Here is a 23,143-nt window from a genome sequence, read left to right as displayed (position 1 = left end):
GGGTTCTCTCACCCGCACACCAACCCCCACGCCTTTCTCAGCTCTCACCTCCACACTGCTCCCCACCGCTCCCCTCTGCCTCTGCTCCCCACGTCCCCGTTCTGCTCCTGCTCTGTCCCGTGGAGAGGGGGTCTCCTGTGCTCCTAGCCCCTCATTAGCTCCTCCATGTGAAGAGCACTTCACCCCCCGGACCCCGCCATCCCCCCTTTAATTGGACACTTGAGCGGTGTGATGTGCATCTGGCTCTACCCAAGCCTGACATTTCAAACCACTGACCTTTCCCGCCGGCCTCCGCGGCTCAATAATCATCGCCGCCCCGCCTCGCTCCTCCGCGGGGCCCGGCCCGAAAACCGCACGCCGCAGGCAGGGCCGGAGAAAAGACAAAACAAAGAGACAGAGGGGGGGGGGGAGGAGGGGAGTGAGAGAAAGAGGGGGGAGAAGAAAAATCGTTTTGGGCTGATGGCGGAGTCGCGTGTGCCAGCTTGCGGAGAGGGAACCCGAAAACCGTGCCCGGCCGTCATCGGAGGGGCTATTGTCAATCTATTGATTCGAATGCCCTTTTCATATCGGCAGACGTCCTGGTGATACTGTGCTGCAGGAAAATTAACTTTGCTCAGTTTCTGTTTACTCTCCGTCCTCACCCAAATCATTGCCACCATTATAGGAAGAAAGGTCAATTACATTCATGAGACTTGTGAGGAGATGTGTGAAGCCACAGGCCACGGCGGAGATGAAAGACAACCTCCATATCTCCGCTAATTCTCTGCCTCTTTTTCTACGGATCTCTCCACGGGAGCGCTCGCGCACGTGCACGCTCGCGGAGATGCACACCCCTGCGTGTCCGCCTGATCCTGGCAGCCAGGGCTAATGTGGTGGTGCTCACTCAGGTCCTCCTTATTTTCTCTCAATCTGGTGATTTGCACGCTTGGCAGCCAGTCAAAGCGAAACGCCCTTTCCCAACGCGCCGCGCTAAAATGGCCTTTGTTTCCTTTTTTGCCTCCCTTTTATGAAATTTCCACATACGCTTCCAAGCGTCTTCTCACTCTCATCTCACTGTCAGGATGTGAGCGTACGGCGGAGACGGGCTCCGTGTGAAGCTGCTGTTGGATGACGAGCCACTGATATACATATGCATATCACTACTTAATTTATACACATCATTTGCATCTGTTATACAGCTTTCACTCTGTGTTCAGAGACACCTGCTTGAGTGTTTTCTTAGCTTTGTGCGTGTGTGTGTGTGTGTGTGTGTGTGTGTGTGTGTGTGTGCACGCTGGGTCCATGGGCAAAGCCTCCTTGGGCACCGGAGGCTCAAGAATGGCTGGCAGTGGTCAGATGCCCTGCTGTGCCTGGACATGCTAACTGGACCCAGCCATGGGCAGCAGTACACCAGCAGGACCAAACACAGCTGCTTAACTTGAACACACTAGAGAGACGAGAGTAAAAGAGCGAGAGAGGGAGGGAGGGATGGAGGGAGAGAGAGATAAACAATATGCAGTGATGTGGGGTCTGACAGGGACATCATTTATAAAACAGTATCAGAGCGTTGGCTAAACAGTCAGCTGTGAAGAAAGCGCTACTCCGGCCCTCATTATAGCCTCTCCCTATGAATTAGCATAGTTTGTGTCCAAGGACTTCATCATTGGTGACTTTATCATGCTGATGAAGGAAAACAAATGGGTGTGTGTGTGTGTGTGTGTGTGTGTGTGTGTGTGTGTGTGTGTGTGGGGAGGTTGGGTGTAAGTGAGAGGAACCGTCGTAGCAGGCTCTGCCGCTGGCCACCTCCCGCCTATTTTCCAGCTGATTTTTTCGAAGCGTGCACAGAGGAGCGTGGCGAAAGTACTGTGAGTGTGTTAATGAAGAGAGAATCAACGCCCTAATACAGCAGACTGAGAGATGGTGTGTGTGTGCGTGTGTGTGTGTGTGTGTGTGTGTGTGTGTGTGTGTGTGTGATGGTGGTGGTGGTGGTGGTGGTGGTTTTGGGGGAAAATAGGGGAGCCTGAGAAAATGTATAAAATATGCACCATTAAAGCGTTATTTAAAATGTGTCTGCAGTCCAGGCCCTGAAGGTTTTTCGCTGCTTCCATTTTCTACCCTCATCCTCGCAAATATCACAATTTCACGCCTTCTTCACCTAATCAGCCACGGGTTTTCCATTCGCTGTGTGAAAAACAAAACAACACTCTTTAAAGATGCTAAATGAAAAACGCATTGTGCTGCTGCTATTAAATTGTCTTTCTCCTCTCGGCAGGTGCGCGTGTGCGTACACGCATGTGCGAGGGGGAGATATGTAAGAAAATGTAAACAACATCTTAACAGCCTACCTAGCGCCACTGTGGAGACAGCAGTTGCCATGTCTTTGTCACCGGCGCCATTGCCAGCACACCACAAACCCATAAAGACAAAGTGGCTTCGGTTGGTAGGGGCGTTTTGTTATTTGGCCTGAGTGTGTGTAATAGAGGTGGGTGATGCTGGGTCTCTGTAGTAGATTGAGTTAGCAGATGATGGAGACACTAAGGGTGAAACAGAGAGTCGGAGGGACTGCAATGATATATATATATATATATAAAGAGAGAGAGATAGATAAAAAGCAGACAGAGTGAGCCTCATCAACGTGACTCTTCATTGCCACCAGTGTTGAACTACTCCTCCATCCAGCCTGTCAGCGCTGTCCTCGTGCCCACCTGGGGCTGCCGTGGCTGGCTTTGCTGAGGTGCTGATGCGGTTACCTAGTTACCAGTGTGTCTTGTTTGCAGGGTCACTTCATTAGCCGGGCGCCGGCTCTCCGCCGTGCTGGCCCAGCTGCGAGCGCCGCACTGTCAGACGCGGAGCGCGGACCTCCACCGCACCCGCTGATCAGATCGGCCCACGCGGCCCTTCCCTGTGGAGGCGCCCTCCGGTTGCCTGCTTGACTGGCCCGCTGTCATTTTAACGTGCCTGCCATGTGTAGGGGCGGGGGATGGGGGTGGGGCGTATGCAGGGGCGGGGGATGGGGGTGGGGCGTATGCAGGGGCGGGGGATGGGGGTGGGGCGTATGCAGGGGCGGGGGATGGGGGTGGGGCGTATGCAGGGGCGGGGGATGGGGGTGGGGCGTATGCAGGGGCGGGGGATGGGGGTGGGGCGTATGCAGGGGCAGGGGATGGGGGTGGGGCGTATGCAGGGATGACGCTGCTGGTGAGAGTCCTTGTCAGGGGCGTGTGTGTGAGTATAGAGATGGATGTTGTGCGTTTTATCTTGTGGCAAATCAACATTAAGAGAAACAGCTGTTTTTCAGCACTGGTAGGCACTGTAGTAGACGCTCAGCTGTTTGCTGTACTGCCACTGTTTGCCAGTAAAGAATCAGTAATAATGCGATTGTACCAAACCATGCGGTTTTTCTACGTTGAAAATGTAGATACAACGTCCAGAGATCCTAGAGTTAAAAAAATATAATAAAATATACCTAAAATACTTATATACCTATAGACTGTTTATAAAAGGTCTTTTTTATAACAAAAACTACAGGGTATATTTAAGGGTTTGGATTTTTCTAGACTAGATTGGTATGTCAGTTTGATTTTTAAAATAAAGTAGAAAAAAAAGTAATATTGAAAAATGTTAGAATGCTAGATCAAAAGGGCTGGTAAAAGTAATTTGGTGACTTTTAAACTCCCACCTGAGCACATTTTGCACACTTTGAGAAGGTGCTCTTGCATGACCACTCGGTGACCATGGTCGTCATGACAATGCACTCATGTGCCAGCCGTGCCCCTGTCGGCCTGTCTGAACAAGCGTGTAGTCGAACACCATTTTCACCCGTGAACACTGCTGTCTGGCACTAAAACCCTACAGGCTTCACCTGTTTAGTGGCTTGGTGGATATCTGCACAGGTATTTCATAGAATCTGCAGACAGATGATGTTGCTCAGCTGTGGCGGCCGTCACCTACAGTCGTTTACCTCAGAAATGTCACATATCACAAATCACACGGTCCTCTTTGCTAATCACACATTTGCGGCTCGTCTTGTGACAAACGAAGCGTCCGCACTCCGCAGAATCGCCGCCGAGAGACGTCCGGGCTGTCTTTCATACTTTAGAGAGGCTGTGTGTGAAGGGGGAGGGGCCTGAGGCGACTGGTGGGCGTGGCTCCCTTACCCGGCCGGATCGATAGTGCAGGCGCGAGAACCGGTGCGAGAGTCGGCGCCAGAGCCCTGACGAAGCGCACTGAACAGGCCTGGAGTTTGAGCACTAGTTCGGCAGCACCCATTTGTTCATTTAAAGGAAGATCAATGGCTTCCCTGCTGCGTCACAGCGGCCCCCCAGCGGGAGGCTCACCAGCAATGATACCCTGCTAAATATTTGATGCTGGTTGGTTGGTGGTGGGGGAGGGGCTTGGAGGGTTTACACAATATAGTTTTGCAGCTGTTCTCTCTGTCAGTTGAGCAGAGCGTCTCAGGGCAGCTCACATTAGTAATTGATGGTGCCCCACCGTGGCCTGTTTTGAGGCCACTGTTCATTTCATGGGCTATCACTTTTTTTATTACCCGGCTGATGCCTTCACGGCCAATTAATTATTCATGATGTGCTAATTAAGGGACAAAATAAAGTAGTGCAATTAAGACCAGTTCAATTAAACAAGAGAGGGTCCCTGCCTGCTAAGTTGTTTATCAATATAAGATGAAGGCACCAAATAGTTGCATCCTTGACTGACCCTGACTGCCTCTGCTCCCTGAACATACTGGACTCTTTATTTTAAAACATATTTCTAATGGTCTCTAAATGTTCCTGCTGTCCCCTCCATACCTCAGAGTCTGGCAGAGGCAGCACGTTCTGAGCACGCCAGGCATTTGGCTCCATATTTAGCTAGCCAACACACACACACACACGCACACACAGATGTGCTTGTACACACACACACCTGTGCAAGCTCCTGTTCCTCTCACAGATTGGCCCAGGTGCTTGGTTTTGATTGGCCGAGTCCTAATGGCTGCCATGTTCCCTGCTAATGCCGGTGTCATTGCTCCTCTTATCCATCTCTCCCCCTCATCATCATCATCATCCTCCTCATCTGGCGACATCAGACCTGCTGCTAGCAGCTCACCCAACAGCCGGACGCTTTCCATTCCAGTCACAGCACAGCCGCCACCCCCTCCTGAGCTGCATCATTACAGAGATTATCCCATGTCTTTTAGATAATGACGGCTAATGTATCACCAATAAAGATGAATGAGGGGAACTGGGAGCCTCTAATTGGAGGGACATGATGTCTGACTCTGTGTCGGCGACTGTGTCTACAGTGCTGAGGGCTTTGTGGGTTGATGCGCCTCTCGTGCTGGGCTGGAAGAGTGAAGTGAGGAGTAGACGTCTCAGGGGTCTGGACCTGTAGCTGCTGGAGGGTCAGGAGATCCAGATGCACCCTGGATAGGACCGGTTCAGAATTCATGAATTTATCAGAACTGGAGTCAAGTAATTTGAGTCACACAGGAAACAAATCGAATTTATTGAACCGGTTGTGGAAGTCAAATTTAAACCTGTTCAGAAAATGGATGTTGGTTAAAGTAAAAGCATTTTAATGCAGGACTTCCTGCATTGTAGAAAATATAGTATACAATTCAATACTGTGTTAAATTGTTAAATCCTTGTCACCTTGTTTGTTGGTAATTTCTAAGCGCAACTGCTTCTGTGATCTCTGTGAATACATAGAAAGATAATTTGCTTTCCTTTTATTTATGATTTTATGACTTTAAGGTGACATTTACAACAGAGACAGAAAGACATGAGCCATATTTAGAATTTGTGAGTGTGTGTGTGTGTCTGTGTGTGTGTGTGTGTGTGTGTGTGTGTGTGTGTGTGTGTGTGTGTGTGTGTGTGTGTGTGTCTTTTGCCTTAAAGAAACATTTCCCCTTTCCCCCATTTCTAATTTACAGAACGCTTGCAGTCTATGGACATCTCGAGCACCCTTACAAAGTGAAAATCCGTTGCCATCTTCAGACTTGTTTACAATCTCACTCCCCGGAGCGTGTAGCTCAAAATGGACATGGGGTTCATTGTGCCTTGAGCTGAGAACGCATCAGCCACGGGATCTGGGTAGTGCTACTGCAGACAGACTGGGGCTGCCGGACATGCCAGCCATGGAGGAGCAGATTAGATTAACAGTAATCCTCCCAGAGCATTTTGGGCCTTGTCTGTGCAAACTCTAGTCCCTGAGTGCATCAGTCCTCCTGTGGCTGGCCCTCACGGCCAAGGGCCCCAGTCACACCAGCCTTCTCTCAGCACTTAGCCAGGGCCAAGGAGCCTTTCGAAAGCCTCCTTTATGTGGTCAGAAAATTGACACAGAGTTTGGGGCTAGGGGAACTGTCACAAACATCGGAACCCTGTTGAAGTGTTTTGTTGTTGTTGTTTTGCAATCGATTTCTCTTTCCTTTTCGTTTACCAAAACCTCATTACAGAGACCGAGGCTTACTGTGAAATATACTTAGACCACATACAACAACACACTCGATGGCCACTTTTTTTTTAAGAACACCATCCTGACGCTGGGTAGGCACTTCCTTTTTTTTTTGAGACATGGATTCCAACGAGGTGTCGGAGGTTTTGGTCCATGTTAACAGGACTGCAGGTAGTTGCTGTAGGTCTGTCAGCTGCACACTGAGGCTGTGAGTCTCCCGACCACACATCCACTGTACTTATCAGACTGACATCTGGTGACTGGGAAGACCACTGATGTTCACTGAACACACTGTCATGGTGGTGGATCCAGTTTAAGATGACTTCTGCTCCACGATATGGCCCATTATTATGCTGGAAGTAGCCGTTATAAGATTGTGAACTGTAGTGGGTATATTGTGACCATTAAGGGATGCACACTGTCGGCAACGATACTCACATAGGCTGTGGCATTCAAACGATACTCGATTGGTAGTAGAGAGACCTGATGCGTGTGAGGAAAACTCCCCATAACATTACACCGTCGCCACCAGCTTGACCTGTTGAGACAAGGCAGGTTGGGACTGTGAATTCATGCTGTTTATGACAACTTCTGACCTTCTGAATGTTGCTACAGAAGTATTAATTCGACCGACAAGGCAATCCTACCCCCGTCTTCGCATGTCTGTCTCCTGTGAGCCTGTAGCCACTGTAGCATCAGATTATTGTTCTTGGCTGATGCATGGACTTGTACTGTTGCAGATCACTCGCCTCAAGGTTTATAGTGTTGTTTGCTTTAAGATGCTTTTCTCCTCAACACAGTGGCAAAAGAATGGTTATTTCACCTGGGTAACACACACACACGCACCAAAAAAATAGCTTTTCATCAAATGTGCTTTTTTTTTTTAAATGTTCTTTGTACCTGCTGTCTGCTCTCAAGGGAAGGGAACTTGATCTGTGTGGTCACATGAAAACACTGGTCAGGGCTTGATAGTCAATCTAAATCAAACAATGATGGAAAAAAGATCTCAGGAAAGGAAGTGGCATCTAAAGTTCTGCTTCACTTGCGTTTCAATTATGGCACACGGAGCAGAACAGAATTGTTAGCGCCATTTATCGAGTGTGCTTCCCACTGCATAAAAGTGCACGTCAAGAAATCCATCGCCGTGTATAACAACCTGTCTGTTTTACAGCAACAAAGAGATCCCACTCTTGCCAGATAGCCAATGCCAGTTCATTAGAAACAAGGAAGGGATAAAAAGACCCAAGAAAAGACACACTGACAAAGACACATTTCTCCATGCGCACATCCACAGTGCTGGTAGTCACCCTGAAGAATACCTCTTGGCTCTGTGCATTCACATGGTGCAGAACAAAAGTGATTGCTGAATGAATCGATTATGATAATGATTGGTTGGTGTAAAGAGCTTTTTCTCACTGAATGAAAGTGAGATGATGGATTATTGGAAAAAACATTAACAGAGATCTTTATGCATCACTGGGTCCCATCTTTCTCTAACATGAAGAACAGCGGTGTCCCTTTGGTTGGCCACACCTCTTTCTGACTTTTGAATCTAAACTTGCAATCTGACTATTCACAGGCATATTTTAAATCCTATGTGCTGGATCTCAGAGACAAAGACAAAAAAAAATAGTATTTCAAAACAGGAGAGTGTTTTTACAGTATATCTTAAAGCTTAAAGAACATTTATACCTCCATTTGTAATTAATGTATAAACATAATGGCAAGAAATTAAGCAACATATTACATTAATCAATTAATCATTAATGTAATTAATTTAATGGCAGCTTTAAGAGCCAATTTAATGAACCTAATGTTGGTGTTCATGCCAACTGGTAGTAAGGATTCTTGTAATTCATTTTTAATAGACTTGACACCACAGATAATAACTAGAATGTGATTATGTGAACACGGTACAGTGACTCTCATGCAGTCGGCCCAGGAGATCACCACCTTTAGCATCTTGAACATTGGCACAGTTTGTAAATACACTGCTAACATGAATTAAAAGGTAATCTGCTCTTTGTTTGGATTGATAATGTGCAGTGATAATTGGGAATAAGATGGTAAACTCTCCAGACATCAAACACAGTACCTTTCACAAGCCGTATATTCGGAAGATTTAAAAAAAGGGTTAGTACAGTTTATACTCGACTTCATTTTTTTTGTGGGGGGGACAAAATTGTTCAATGATTAAAAACTGTCAGTCACTGAGCCCCCTGTGGTGTCCTTCATCTGTCTTGATTAGTACAGTCTAAGTCAGAGGGGGCGCTGTGGACCAGACAGAAATAGTCGATCTCAGAAGCATTTCCCTTTGTGTTTATATTTTTAATTCTTTTAGAGGGAAACTGTCAACCATATCCAAAGTGCTGGACCAAAGAGAAATAATGTATGCTTTTGTGAGGTTCTTTGAGGACGATATGTGCTATGCGTTACCCGTTTCAAATGTGAAAGATTTCAGACCTCTGCACAAAACAGATTTTGATAATCAGAAGGTGTATCTGGTTCTCAGAAGTGAAGAGAATGGCACAGGCCAGCCAGGCAAGGCTCAGATCCTCGCTCTCGCAGGTGAGTTGTCCAACCGCATGCCTTTTCGTTTTGTACATTTAATTTTCTTACACTTGCACCGACTTTGCCAACATTTTCCCAAATAGCCAGGAACTTCACCGAAACGCGCCGCAGACGTTTCGCTGCTCGCTACGCGGTGACAGTGTGTGTGATTAAAGGGAAACGTCGGTGTGCCAGTTGTGCTCGTTGACTTGTTTTAGCACATTTGGAGGGCGTTTTACCCCGCTAGCTCCTCCACTAGCTCCACCGCTATTACATTAGTCATTCACCATTTGGCACCCGTGCGGCTTCCACCACCGCGGCGGCCGTCTTGTTCAACGTACAGACAACTTTTATTACACCGTAGCGGATGGAGAGGGACGCGCTTGACCCGAGGCGTTTAGCCGGGAAGGTGTTCCGTACGTTAGCACGCTAAAGGTGCTAGCTAGGTAGGAGACGTTAGCCCGCAATGCTAACGTTAGCGGCACTGAGAGACATGACACCTCTCCGTGTAGCCGGAGACGGCTTGCTACGTGGCTAGCTAGCCGTGTTGAGATCGCTAGACCGTTTCAACTTGAGCCGAGCCCGTTTTCGGCCGACATATGTGTGCGTTTGGAGAGACCGTGTGGTGTGCGGGACACTCGGCGTCTCTGGCGGTTTTTGTCCCAGGAGACGCGGGAGGAGAGTCCGCACGCGCACGCCGTCCGTCTCGCGAGCGGACGCGTCTGCGTGGGCTGCAAGTCCTGCTGCAGCTCGGTTATCTGGCTAGCTGTCTGCATGATCACTCCTCGAGTGGGGCTTAGTCCCGTGGTGCTAATGGGTGGCAGCATCCCTGCTCTGCTCTAAATGGAAGTGAATTTTATAGATAGATGCTTCAACTTTTAATAAGCTCCTTCCTCATTTTGCGAGTGAACTAAGTACTACTGACCACTGTGTAGGAGTACACTGAAAGGATGCTCATATTGAAGTTGCTTCAACATGTATTGCCCTGTGCACAACCACACTGTAAATTAACTTGTTAATAGCAGTGTTGTCATCAGTGCTTTGTGATGTGATATATGGGAACATGCAAGTTTTTTTGTTTGATAATGTACAGAATACGGAATGCAAGTTTGCTGTTGACATATTTCTGACTTCTTTATTTTTAGATACCATTGAGGAATTTGAGGACAGTATTATGCAAAAGAAGATGAAAATTCCCAAAATGTCAACCAGGAATGCAGGACATGCAGTAGAAAATCACTTTGGTGAAGAACGAATACCCCTCAGACATAAAAAGGTACAGTAAGACAGCAGGTTGGATTAGTTTGGGACTCATGCATAGATTGTGAGTGGCTTAACATGGATTTTGCACCAATGTTTTTTGAGGGGAAAGTGTTTTAGGTTTAGACAAGGTTTAGGTTTAGTTCTGACGGGTGAAATTGTGGGTGATGACAGTTTTATCTTCATTACTGTATATTGTAAGTGCCCTGGTTTTGGCATTGCTGTTAAATGGTAAGTCACCACAAATGCTCCCTGGCCACTGTACTACCAACACCATATGAATACAAGCTAGCATATGAATGCTAGCATTTGTTCAAAGCCTCTGTTCTTTAAGCCTCTGAATTCCATAAGGTGTTGAAGACATTCCTCTGAGCTTTTTGCCCACATGCTGACATGATTGCATCACATGACTGGCAGATCTGTCAGCTACATGTTCGTGCTGTGACTCTCCTGTTATACCACATCCCAAAGGTGCTCTATTGGATTCATATCTGGTGACTGGAGAGGCCACTCAAATACAAAGAGCGCACTGTTATGGTCATGGGACCAGTTTGAGATGACTTGTGCGTTTGTGACACAGTGTAGTATTATGCTGGAACTAGCCATTATAAGTTTGTGAATTGTGACCATTACGGGATGCACACTGTCAGCAACAATACTGGCATCGGCTGTGGCATTCAGGCGCCGCTCAATTGGTATTAGGGGACCTGATGTGTGCCAAGAAAACATTGCCCACACCAGTACCGCCAGCAGCAGCACCCTAAGTTGTTGTCACAATGCAGCGGGATGGCCACGGATTCATGTGGTGCATGTCAAATTCTGACCACACCAATTGAATGTTGAAATCGAGATTCCAGTCTTCAGCCGTCCAGTTGCGATGGGCTTCTGCCCGATTCTGCTCAGGTTCCTCTTCTAGGCTGACAGGAGCCTGATGTCATGTTCTGCTGTTGTGTCCTGTCCACCTCGCGATTTGACATTGTATGTTCTGAGATGTTTTTCTGCTCACCGTAGTTATAAAATGTGAGAGGGGTTGTTTGTTTATTTATTTATTATTACCACAGCCTTCTTGTCGCCTTCCACCAGTCTGGCTGTTCACCTGTGATCTCTGTCATCAACGTGGCAGTTTCACCCACTGCACTGCCACCCACTGAAATGTTTTTTGTCCCACTCTGTAACCCCTAGAGACAGCTGTGCTGTGAAAATCACAGGACATGAGCACTTTCTGAAATGCTGAAACCAGCTTATCTGACACCATCAGCCATGACCATAGTCCCTCAGTTCGCATTTCCTCCATTTTGATGTTTGATGTGAATATTAGCTGAAGCTCTTGACTGGCTCTGTTAGAACGAGGAGGAGCACTTTCTGGAAAGGGCCGAATGAATGGCCGGTGAGAGCACAGTCACTGGCATTGACTAACGCCAGCCACTAACACGTACGCTGTGCCTGCGTTTAAAACCTAGAAACAATTATCCCAGCGTCGCTAATCATGGCTTCTCAAGTTGATTGGGCTTCCTAAACGCACAGCGTTACATGGACTCTGTGTAGGCCTGAGCTGATGACTTGAGTCAAAAGAGAATGATGAGATCCTCTCTGTTGTCATGTGAACCACTTGTGTCAGAGCCAGGAAAACACTAGACTGTAAATGCACCCCCCCCCCCCCCCCCCCAAACTGGACCTTTTTTAGATCATGTACTCTAAGATCAAAGTGGTCTTCTCAAGGCTTGATGTCATGTGTAACTCCCGAATATTGACTGATTGCTTGTTTGTTTGATTGCCTTATAGATTTTGGTTGCCCCCAATAGCAAAATCAAAGAGAAGTTATTTTTTTTATGTGCAGACGTCCCTGGGAGCCTTAATCAGACGAAGCGTTTGAAACCAGGAGAGTGTCCTCCTAAACTATTCAACCCAGTGAAACATTGTCCAAGGAGGTTAGGTAGAGTACTCACTCCAGATTAGCACAGTCCTCCCTCTCTGTGTACACATCATCTTCCTGGCCAGTTCTTAACCTGGAGCAGTGTTTTTGTAACCATGCCTGACTGACTGATCTGATGTTCAGATAAGCTTCTAACAAGAACATCTGGTTTACTGGGAGCGAGGAAGTGCTTCAAGGGTGTACAAGCAAGTTCTGCAATCTTGTTTCTTTATTAATGGGGGGAATAACTTGTGTTCTGAAAAGGCAGGTTCGTCTGGCCTTCAGGTGGGGAGTGGACATTATTTGCTACAGCTGTGTTCAGTTTTGAAGGCAGCTGTCTCCCAAATGAAACACAAGTTGGGTGTTGGGGAGGTTGTATTAGGGTGTGGTACTGTTCCAGTAGTCTTGTTTGCCAGAGTGGGGGGGTTGACACTCAAGTGTCCTTCTTCCATTTGCCATCTTCTGTCTGACTTTGGTTTCAAAGGTCCAATTTTACAATTACCTTGCGTTTTTCATGGTACTAAAAAACAGCTTTTAAAGTGTGCCTTCCCTCAAAGTAAAATATATTTCTTCGTGTGTGTTTTATCACGAAAGCATGCGTGTAGTTTTATGTAGTTTTACATTGTTTAGCCTACTAACGGATTTTTAATGTAGAGACAACAAAGCGCTATGATAAGTCGCTGTGGGCAAGAGTGTTTGCTAACTCCTGTAATATACCAGATATACCACGCGCCTCGAAGGCAAGCCGAGTGCACTTCGCCCCCGCGCGCGCGCGTTAGCGTGAACGCAGCTCGCGGCCCGTGACGCTAAGTGCTCCGTGGTGTCCGGCAGGTGCGTCCTCAGGAGCAGCAGAGGACCTCCTCCAAGAGCCTGGCGGCCGTGGTGGCGCGGCTGGAGAGGAACGCCGTCAGCTCCTGCGCCGAGGGCGAGGAGCTGGACCGGGAGGAGGAAGAGGAGGAGGAGGAGGAGGAGGACGAAGAGGCGGGTGCGGTGGTGGGGGCGGGGCCGGCGGGCGTGGTCCCCCGTGTGCTGTACGAGGAGCTGGTGCACAGCTACAGGCAGCAGGAGGAGGAGATGCGGAGGCTGCAGCAGGAGCTAGAGAGGGCTCGACGACAGCTCCTCCAGCAGGCCAAGAAGCTGAAGGAGCACGGCAGCCTGCTGACGGAGGTGAAGGAGCTGCGGGACTTCAACCGCCGCCTGCAGGACGTCCTGCTCATGAGGCTGGGCAGCGGTGAGACACACACACACACACACACACACACACACACACACACACACACACACACATTAGACCGTCGCTCCAGTTATTTTAGCTGTGGCGGCAGGCGAGGTCACATGTCTGCCTTCTGTGGTCAGAGGAGACTCTGGGCGTGTTACAGGATGATATGGAACGATTGGTTGGATTGTTGGAAGTTGTTGTTTTTGTTGGTAATTAGGAAATTTAAAGCACAGGTCTGGCCCACTTTATAGTACATAATAGTGTGTGTTTTCATTCAGGTTTAGTGGAAAAGGCCCTCATGGCTAGTGGTGTGACTACCCGTGCTAACCTGCCATCTTGCTAGTGCCGATGTACGTGGTACTGGCGCCTTCGCCTACACAAGACGTGCACTACGCGTGCGTGCAGCCCGTGGCATCGTGACGTCTTCGTCTGCGGGTTTGCACGGATTACGCGCTGCGCTTTATTACTGTGGGTCATGATGTCACTCCACACAATACCCACAAGAAGATGTCAAAACAACTGTACTTTGCCATGGCAACAATAATAATAACAGTATTGTTTCTTTTCAGTATATAGGCTATTTTTTAAATAAGTTTTTTTGTAGATTTAGTTTTTTCCTGAAAAATGTTCAATACATCTTTTAAATCTCATATATATTATTCACGTATATTTATTCTATTAGGAATACAGTTTTTTTTGTGTGACTATGTCCCTCAAGCTCTTGTAGCAATCAGTTGGTCCTCAGGGCCACAGGGCTTTTGTGAGAGGTGTGTTTTCATCTTTCTCTAAAGTAGGCCTGTGCATTGTGCTTGTGCAGGAGTGTCTCCAGTGTTTAGATTAGTGGTGGGAGGTGATTACTCCTGAGACTCCTCAACCACACGGCCCGCTGCTTCAAAGAGGACATGGTGTCCGGAGGTCTGGGGCCAGTTTCCCGGCCAGCTGCTCTGACTGTGTGTGTGTGTGTGTTGTGAGACTGGAAGCGAGCTGCTGGTGAGGGTAAAGATTAGCCTGGCCAGGGCACAGTGGGGTCAGGAGTTCAGCGCGCTGACCGATATTAAAACTCATCAGCCAGCTTACAGGGCTAAAATAACCCGGCTGTCTAGAGGCCCCGCTGGAGCCGTTTCCCAGGCAGCCGCCCAACGCTAGTGCGCCAGGGCCCGGGGGCTGTCCCGCTGGCCCGGCCCGGGCTTCCGACACGGAGGCTGTGTGTGCGGTGGGCATGTGGGGAGCTTCCTGCCCCTCCCTGCTCCCACGCTGAGGGTCCACAGATCGGCATCTTCATTAACCTGCTGTCCCGCGCCTCTCTGTCCCGCAGAGCCCATGCACGACAATGGCACTCAGACAATCAAAGCCGAGGTGGTGGAGCCAATCGCCGAGCCGCAGGAGGTGTGCAGAGAGGAAGCCAACACTAGCTCCTCCCACTCGCCCTCCCCGAGGACCGTCTATACCTTCAATGATGGCAAGGTAAGGGAGCCTCCCGCTCTTCCCTGCGTCTGCTTCTCTCTCTCTCTGCGTATGGACAGGTTCTGCTTGTTCTCCGATGTGACCCGGTGTGTCCGATCACACCGAGGAGTCTCGGCTTACAGGCGTGGCCGCTCGGCGGACGCATCTGTGCTGAGATCTAGACGCCCACATGTTAAAGCGGCCTGTCTCCCTCCACTCTCGTGTGTTAGTTATGGACATCCATCTGGCCACAATCTAGATATTGCCAGGGACTTAATTTATATACCACATTCCCTGCTGATGTGTGTCTCATTGGTTTCATGACATTAAATGAAAACACACACACACACACACTGTCCCTTGTACCCAGTGTCCTTTCTTTATGAGACTGCGTAGGGAAACAGTTGCAAGTTTGCACACGCTCTTTGCTTAGTTTTATTGTATTCGAGAAGGGTGAAGGTTATAAAAATGATGAAATAAAACATATGCCATTATGCTGTGTCTTAGATTTTGGATTCTTCAAAGCAGCCACCCTTGGCTTTGATGACAGCTTTGCACACTAGTGCTGTTCTCAGAACCAGCTTCAGTGAGCTGCCACATAGCACGCTTGGCCCAGTGATGAACGATGATGAAACTCACGCATATGTTGAGCACTTGTTGAGTAGGGGCTAAAGTTTTAAATGAAAAATATTTGAAAATATTTCACAAGGTGGCATATAAAATTAGGTGTCAATTCCAGGTTCATAGATTAAAAGCCCTCACCAGGATTTTGCTCAAGCTTGCTAGATTTTCTAATTAGCAATCCAGGTAAAATTAGTGGAATCAACACAATCCAGGAAGCCTGAGCAAAATCCTGGTGAGGACTTTTAATCTATGAACCTGGAATTGACACCTCTATATAAAATACATTTTTTAAAATAAAAAATGTTAGGATGTCAACTCTGACTATTTTTATATTTGACTTCCAAATGTAACACATTTAAACATGACTCATATAAGACCCCAGTGGGCTTTACCCAGCTGTGATGTTGCCGTGTCCTGTTGGCTGACAAGAGACGTGTCTCAGACCGAGCATGAAGAACAAAGTTCAACTGGGTCTTCCACACAGGCAGGTTCGCCCACGTTGGACGGTTGTTCTGATGGAGCTGTCCTGAGTGGCGGCTAGCAGGTGTGGGGGCAGGCCAGTACATTAGCTTGCCTACAGCTCACCAGACACCAGCCACTGACCGTCCGCCAGTCACTGACCGTCCGCTCGTCACTCAACCTGCTGGTCTGCTTCTGATTGGCTCCCACAGTGTGCTGTAGCAGTCAGTACCCGTCTAAACGCGTCCATTAACCCAGCCGGCCCAGCGGCTGGGGCCCCTGATGTATTTACGAAGCGCCACTTCAGCGAATTTAGCCTTCGGATTGGCTGTGGGAGGATGGGCGGGGCATGGGAGCCAGAGCCTGTTAGACCGGTCGCCGCGGGCTGCTCAAACACCTGCTGGTTATGGGGAAATGGAAAAAGGCTTTGTCAGACGTAACTGAACTTTAGACCAGTAAAACCGCATTGTCATCAGGCTTTTGGAGAAGAAAGTTTCAGTGGAGCTTCACGCTTGACTGTCCCAAACAATGTTAACAATCCCCAGATGTCCATAGTTTTCATTCATTTATTTTACTTCATCATTATTATTCAAATCTAGCTTGCGTGAAGTGAGCCAAAATGGGCTGAATTACGTAATCTGTGTGTGCGCGTGTGATTGTTTTGTGAATTAACTCAAGATGGTGTGTCCCTCTCCTCTAGGTTCACCTGGGTGGAGGTATCTGGGTGGAGGAGGAGAAATGGCATCAGCTGCAGCGCACACAGGGCGACTCGAAATTCACCAAAAACCTGGCGGTACTGATCTGGGGCACAGAGACGCTGAAGAACCGCAGTGTGACCGGCGTGGCCACCAAGAAGAAGAAGGACGCTCTGCCCAAGCCGCCCCTCTCGCCCAGCAAGCTGAAGATCGTACGAGGTGAGGGGGAACCTTCTGGGGAACCTTCATTCTAGGATGATGATGAGGTTTGACTGGTGGACGGACACTTGACGCCTTGAAAGTGTTGTTTGGTTGGTCTGACCTTTTCGTTCGGACCACAAGGTTCTTTAGTTCCCGTCGTAACGCTCCGGTCCTGATGTGTCGTTCCGTTTCAGAGTGTCTGTACGACCGTGTGTCCCAGGAGACGGCCGACAGCGCCGAGATCACGCAGCGCCTTTCCAAAGTGAACAAGTACATCTGTGAGAAGATAATGGACATCAACAAGTCCATCAAGAACGAGGAGCGGAGAGAGTCCAAGCTGCTCATCCGGCAGACGGTGAAGATGGAGAACTTCTCCTACGACGGCGTGTAGGGTCGGCGAGGCTCCTCCCCCCTGGTTCTCGCTGCTCCTCACGGACCGGCTGGGAGGAGAAGAGGCTTCACGTGATCACCCCCGCTGCCATTTGAGATTCTCCCTGGAGCCCAAATAGAGGCCTTTTTAACCCTTTATTATCCCAGTACACCTCCAAGCCTCTCCGACAGCTTCACCCTCAAAGCCCACACCGCCCGTCAGGCCTGTTGGCGTGCGTGCAGTGAACGAATGGGAGCTTCTGGGGAGGCGGGGCAAGTTTATAAGCTTTGAATGAGGGCGTGTGCGGTTAGTTACGAAACGCGCTTTTGACAGGAGAGATCCTATAAATCACATCCAATAAGAATGTGTATGGCACATCGACTGGTGTTCTGTGTCAGAACATGTCCAAATGTCTTTAAGTGGAGAACAAAGGTTTTTCCCCCTCTCAAAAGAACCGTTCTGTTTTAAGGAGAACGTTCTTTATTAAACACGAATGCTGTTTGTGTGGAGGCGAGTAGGTCTGTCTGCAGTTGGTACTTGTGTGGAGAGACAAGCGCACCTTTTAAACAAGGTTCGTTCCTGCCGTGTCTTAATGGGAAACGAGTTGTTTGATTAATATATCAGGAAACTTGGGTGTTAAGGCGGTGTCTTCAGTTAGATCTGATGGTGCTCATGACTTAAGTATTTCTCAGATGGCCAGCAAAACTGTCAGTAGATGATGTTACACAATTATTTATTTTACATATCGGCAATACACTTGTAGTTCATCATTTGTCCTGCATTTGAGGCGATGTATCCAAACCTTTTCACAAACAAGTGGATGCAATTTGGATCTAACTGTGATTTTAGTCACTTGATAGACTAGACATAGGAGGTATTTTATATTTTAATTGCCTTTGATAGGTTGTCGATCATAAATGGTCTCAACTTAGAGTGCAGCTTTTGCTCAGACAGAAGTGAGAGCTAGACGTTTTTTTTTCTTCTTTTTTGCCCTTTTTGATTTGATTTGGCGCCCACTGGGAACTGGGTTCTCTGTTTTTATAGCAAGCTGTGATTGTAATACAAGTCGCTATTGCTTAAACTGCACTTTGGCGTGTGAGTGGAGAGGCGTGGCGGGTTCCGTGTGGGGACGTGGGTAAAGCTGTCGGCAGTGCTCGGTGTTAAACATGTCGGTCTCTTCCTGTAGACCGGACATACGGCAGGGTCCCTACTCCCAACCTCCTCCAGGGGGCGCCACTTGTGGGGATGAAATACCATATGGTGACAACTTCCAGTGAGCCATGCCATTCATGCAGTTTTTTTTTTTTTTTGTTTGTTTTGTTTGTCTTATTGACCCCCCCCCCCCCCCCCACTTTGTTTTCATCCCCCTTCCTATTTTTTTTTCTTTGTTTTACAAAAGGTTTGTTTGGCTATTTAAAGAAAAAAAAACAAAAGACAAGAAAAGGGAAATAGGTCTCCTTTCTCCAGGTTCAAGTTCTCAACTGTGACGACGTTAACGCCAACTGTGAATCAACCCCAGATCTGCCTCTCTAGCCTGTCTCTAGCCTCACTTTGGCTCCCGGTCTTTCTGTTGCTTGTGTTTTCCCACCTCTCAAGATAACGTGTTTTCTTAGTTAAATGACTTTACTGTGGGGCGGGGGGTTATTGTATATTTGAATATATATTTGGAACATGTTATGTTTTGGACAGTTCATGATTTGTATCCAGGTTGCACCTTATTTCGCTAAGGTCCCCGTCTGAAACGTCTCTGTCAGCTTCTGCCTTTGTCCATTTTGTGCGTAGTTCAATCGTCTTCACTTTCACTCGTGCGCGTTGTCGTTTGAGCAGAGATTGCGTGTAGGAGCGAACAGGGCAAATGTATTCTAAAGGAGTGCTGTCATAAAAAAAAGAAGCATTTTGCGTATCTTAAATTACGAGCACTAATTCCTGGTTGTCACGGCACCCCGAGAGCTCCTTCTGTCACGTCACTGTGAGTCATTTGTCAAAGGGAATCTTCCCCCTTTTTGTTTGATTTCTCTGTTTTCTGGAAGCGTGCCTCTAATTGGAGCCGGCGTAGTCACCGTTCAAGACAGCACTTTAATCTTAAGAAACGCTATATCATAATGATAGGCAAATATGGGTCTTAATGGTTAGAAATTACACGGATGTGTTAAGTCCACTTTAGTGTCTACTAGTGAGATGATTTTTATCATTTTATGGGATGGGTATAATTTTTTGGTGTGTAATATAAAATATACACACACAAATGTTCTTTCTCTATTTTCTTTCTCTATTTTCCCTTTTCTTTCTTTTTAAATGATAAACCAAGTTTAGCACTTTTGTACCACTCCACGGCTGGATAAAAATGCTTCATATATCTGTGAAAGGTAGTTTTATCTTAACTGTTTGCTACCTTAACCTCAATGTCTAGGTAATAATAAGCGGACAGCTGGTTGGAAAAAAACAACTATCCAGATTATAGTGTTGTGTGGGATTTCATTTTCCTCTGTTGGTGTGTAGATGTTGTGTGACGTGTGCTGTTTATCGCTCCGCTAATCATGACATGGCGGTGTGTAATGATGCCAGGGACGTGTGTGTGTGTGTGTGTGTGTGTGGTGGAACGCCAGCCTTGGCCGAGCTGATGTGGGAGGATAGCCAAAAGAACCTGTCGATCTTTGTGATCATCCTTTCGTATAGAGATTCGTCAGTGGATACGTTGCCTTGAACAAGAGGAAACACTTCATAAGTGATTCCTTTTCTTTTTGACAGCCACTCAGTGAGTGAATTTGGGCCGAACAGCTTTCACATGCAATATGGGTGAAAAAGAAAGTGTAACGTCCCTTCAGTCGTGAACCCTAATAGGGAAAATGTAACTGTGAAATATATCCATTTAGATTCTATGGCCATGATGAACTGTCATCAAACGCTTCAAAGCTACACAAGCCAACCAGTAGACCTCTCTGAGATAATAACTGTGCTCTGGTCTGCACTAGTGAAATCCGTCTGTCCTCATGTTTCGTGCGTGTGCTGTAGAGTGGCTGCGTCACAGTGGTGCTTTTAGCTTTGAGCTGCTCCATCCGGATCCAAAAGAACCTGCCAAGAAGACCAGTGCAAGGAGGTCGTGCAGATGTGCCGCGCTAAACGCGCAGCGCTCTGTGGCGGCCGTGTCGGGAGATGCCCGCTGGGGTTACACGCCGCCCGGGTGGGGGGGGGACGTTTATGCTCCTCCGTCGGTGGGGCGAACAGATGCCAAAGTGGCTGTGGAGAGTGCTGGCTCTCGGTCAGCTTTGGTATGAACTTGCACAAAAATGGCCCTTGCCAAGGTTGTTATTCAGAGTTATCTTTAAAAAATAAAAGCAGAGGCTAAATATATTTTTGTTTAAATTGTATTTAGAGGTGTAAGATGTTACTGTAGTTGAACGTCTGGTGGAGCGCCTGTCTTGTTGCAGAAGCGTTGTGCTTTCGCTGGTGTGTTTGTACATATATACTCTTCTTTTACATGAAATTTTACAAATCTGTGTTTTTCTTTTGTCATGCTTTTGATTCTTTTTCTTTTTTGATGCCAAAAAAGGAGGAATGGGGAGATTTTTAAAAAAGCGCTAATCTACATGTATAAAGGGTAGTGTTGCTTTGGCCTGCACAGTAAAGCCACATACAGATATTGTCCGTCAAATGCTGAGGACCCATCCACATGTTACACAGAACTGCCCAGTAGTCCACTACAGCACTTCCGCCCCTGATGTCATCACTTCCTGTTTGAAATCACCCCAGCCGGTATCATTTTGGTTCGCTGTTTCATGATCAAGTCATGGTCTCGGTTCCATTGAAATTATTCAGGGCCCAGCTCAGAGCAGTTCATATTAATCTCAGCTTTATGGGAATGGGAGGGGCAAAGTATTTTTTATAAAAAAAAAAATCTAGCTAACCAATCAGGTCGGGGGATTCTTAGGCCGTAATAAAACGTGTACAATCACAATCCTACCTCATTGCTTTCCGTGTCTCTGTAGTTGTTTGCTCCCTCCATAGGACTATTCACTCAACACTTGCACAGATGTGTAAATAAACCGCTCGCTCTGTAATGTCATTTTTCCTTTCTTCTTTTTTTCTTTCTTTTTTGGTTGTTTTATCATCCTGTTAGTGATGTATGTGCTTTCAAGAACTGTTTGACAGATTTTCGCCTCTCCTATTGGTCTGCCTGACTTGTATAGGGGTGTATCTTTAACCCATCCTGTCTGTGATTCTGTCAATGTCATTGTTGCAGTAAATCAGTCCAGTTTCTTTTTCATGCTGTATTGCTTCGGTTTTTCCCTGGTCGATGGTGCTGTGAGCACACGGGTGTCGTTTACCTCAGACGGTGCTACTTTTATACTGTGGTGGATGTCATTCAGTGTCATATGATCAAAATCAAGATGTACATTTTATTTGATATTAAATGAAATCAGGACACGGACATATCTTTCTAGTCACGTCACACATGCCATAGAATCATGTCTAATTGGTGTTGTATTACCAGTTGTGTAAACTATATTATTCAGAATGTGTTTATAAATAACAGTTCAATGGTATGTGCAGAGTTTATTTCTAAGCAACTTTCAGCAACGACAGAGTCCGATGTCGTAGTAAGCTAGCCAGTCCATGCTGTCTACCTGACCCGTGCGGGGCAGTCATCCCATAGAGTAACGTGGTCCTCAGCAGTGAACCTCTCCATTTCTACTCTAGTTACCTCCTCAAAACCACAATATGAGAGTGCTGTATTACTAATCTATATTTTAGGGGTTGCAATACGCTGCAATATATTGTAGAGGGTTTGTATAACTTACCAAAGTGGTTCCCACCCAAAGACGGTTCATTTGCAGTGTATCTCCTAAAGTTGTCTGATTGCAAAACTATACAGGCTTGCGTATTAATGCTTTATTAATAATCTTACTAGCATTCTGTAAATAGTTTGCTGAGCTACATTTGTTTTGCCCCACAGTGATGGCAAAGCGTGTTTCTCCTTCCAGAGGTTCTACCAGTATATTTGTCCTAATATGATGTTTTTGTGAACATCAGTGATCAGCTAAAAATCGGATTAAAAAAAATTGGGTTTCTTTGAGAACTGAAAGCGATTTTTTTTGGTTTTGTTTTGTATTCCTTACCAAACATATTCAGTACATCGCTTCAGGATGGCATCTTTTCAGATTGGATGAGATGAAATGTATCCTGAACATTATCAGTTAACCTCAGAACTAATTACGGTGATTATTTGCAGCAACCATGTTGCATTTAAATCTGTCCTTTCATGTCACATGTCTCTTTCATCAACTTTACTGTTGCTGCTGAGTAAATATGTATTAATCTAGTGTCCACGTACCTACCAGTGTATTTCAGAAAGACATTAGTCGTGCAGGTCTTTTGAAATTACTGTGAACATGCTTTCTCTTCGGGTCCCGGGTTTTTGTGGGTGTGATTATTACACACACACAGCTTTCTCCACATTCATCTATTCTGATAAAGGAGTACACGTGAACGTATTTACCTTTTGGGTTGCTGTTACCACGGTGATCCCAAGGCACGGGCGGGCGGCTACTTTGAGCTTGGCCCGAGCCTCGGTTTTCCACCGGGGGGGGAGAAAAGCGTTTAGTCTCTGCAGAGGACCTCTGTGTGAGCTGTGGGTCTGTAGGCTTAAGCAGGATGCAGTAAACCAGGCCTTTCTAGGCCCTCGTTCTGCTGTCCTTCCTGCTGTGACTCCGCAGGCGAGCTGGGACGAGCCGTCTCCTCTCTGAACACTCCCTCTCTGGTGCACTGCTGCCGTGGCCAGCCGGCGTCACTTTATTGTATATGTGCTGCAGTCCAAGTACTCTTGTCCTATGTACAGATACACAGAATAAATGCAGACTTTTATTCTACAAATAAAAGATCCCTCCCAGGGGTCATCAGCCCTTTGTCTTTGTGCCCTGTGTGTTCGGGATGGGTGGGCCGGGGTTGCTTGCTTGTTTTACCACGAGAACACATCTGAAAAAATT

The 23,143-nt window shown here is 47.1% G+C and overlaps 2 protein-coding genes across 3 annotated transcripts in view; both read left to right on the top strand.

Annotated features, from left to right (window-relative positions):
- The window catches only part of agbl4 (AGBL carboxypeptidase 4), a 176,702-nt gene that overhangs the window by 126,894 nt on the left and 26,665 nt on the right, over positions 1–23,143 (top strand). The gene's annotated exons all lie outside the window — the stretch shown is intronic.
- On the top strand, positions 8,231–18,494 carry bend5 (BEN domain containing 5). 2 transcript variants are annotated; one of them, XM_076989572.1, is made up of 6 exons: positions 8,231–8,994; positions 10,122–10,252; positions 12,980–13,379; positions 14,683–14,831; positions 16,594–16,807; positions 16,984–18,494. In XM_076989572.1, the coding sequence occupies exons 1-6, from the start codon at positions 8,814–8,816 to the stop codon at positions 17,178–17,180; spliced, it is 1,272 nt and encodes a 423-aa protein (XP_076845687.1). In that variant the 5' UTR covers positions 8,231–8,813; the 3' UTR covers positions 17,181–18,494. The 2 variants fall into 2 exon arrangements, with proteins under 2 accessions (XP_076845687.1, XP_076845688.1); XM_076989573.1 differs by lacking the exon at positions 8,231–8,994 and adding an exon at positions 9,025–9,422.

This window comes from Brachyhypopomus gauderio, unplaced genomic scaffold, assembly GCF_052324685.1.
Source record: "Brachyhypopomus gauderio isolate BG-103 unplaced genomic scaffold, BGAUD_0.2 sc69, whole genome shotgun sequence".
Classification (NCBI taxonomy): Eukaryota; Metazoa; Chordata; class Actinopteri; order Gymnotiformes; family Hypopomidae; genus Brachyhypopomus; species Brachyhypopomus gauderio.
Note: the sequence above shows the minus strand (reverse complement) of the source record. Positions and strands in the feature narration are given on the sequence as shown.

Excerpts from the sequence above, each read along its gene's own strand:
- bend5 (XM_076989572.1), top strand. The coding sequence starts at position 8,814 with ATGTATGCTTTTGTGAGGTTCTTTGAGGACGATATGTGCTATGCGTTA. Across the intron at positions 13,380-14,682 it reads GCTCATGAGGCTGGGCAGCG|AGCCCATGCACGACAATGGC; the intron begins GTGAGACACACA and ends TCTGTCCCGCAG. Across the intron at positions 14,832-16,593 it reads ATACCTTCAATGATGGCAAG|GTTCACCTGGGTGGAGGTAT; the intron begins GTAAGGGAGCCT and ends CCTCTCCTCTAG.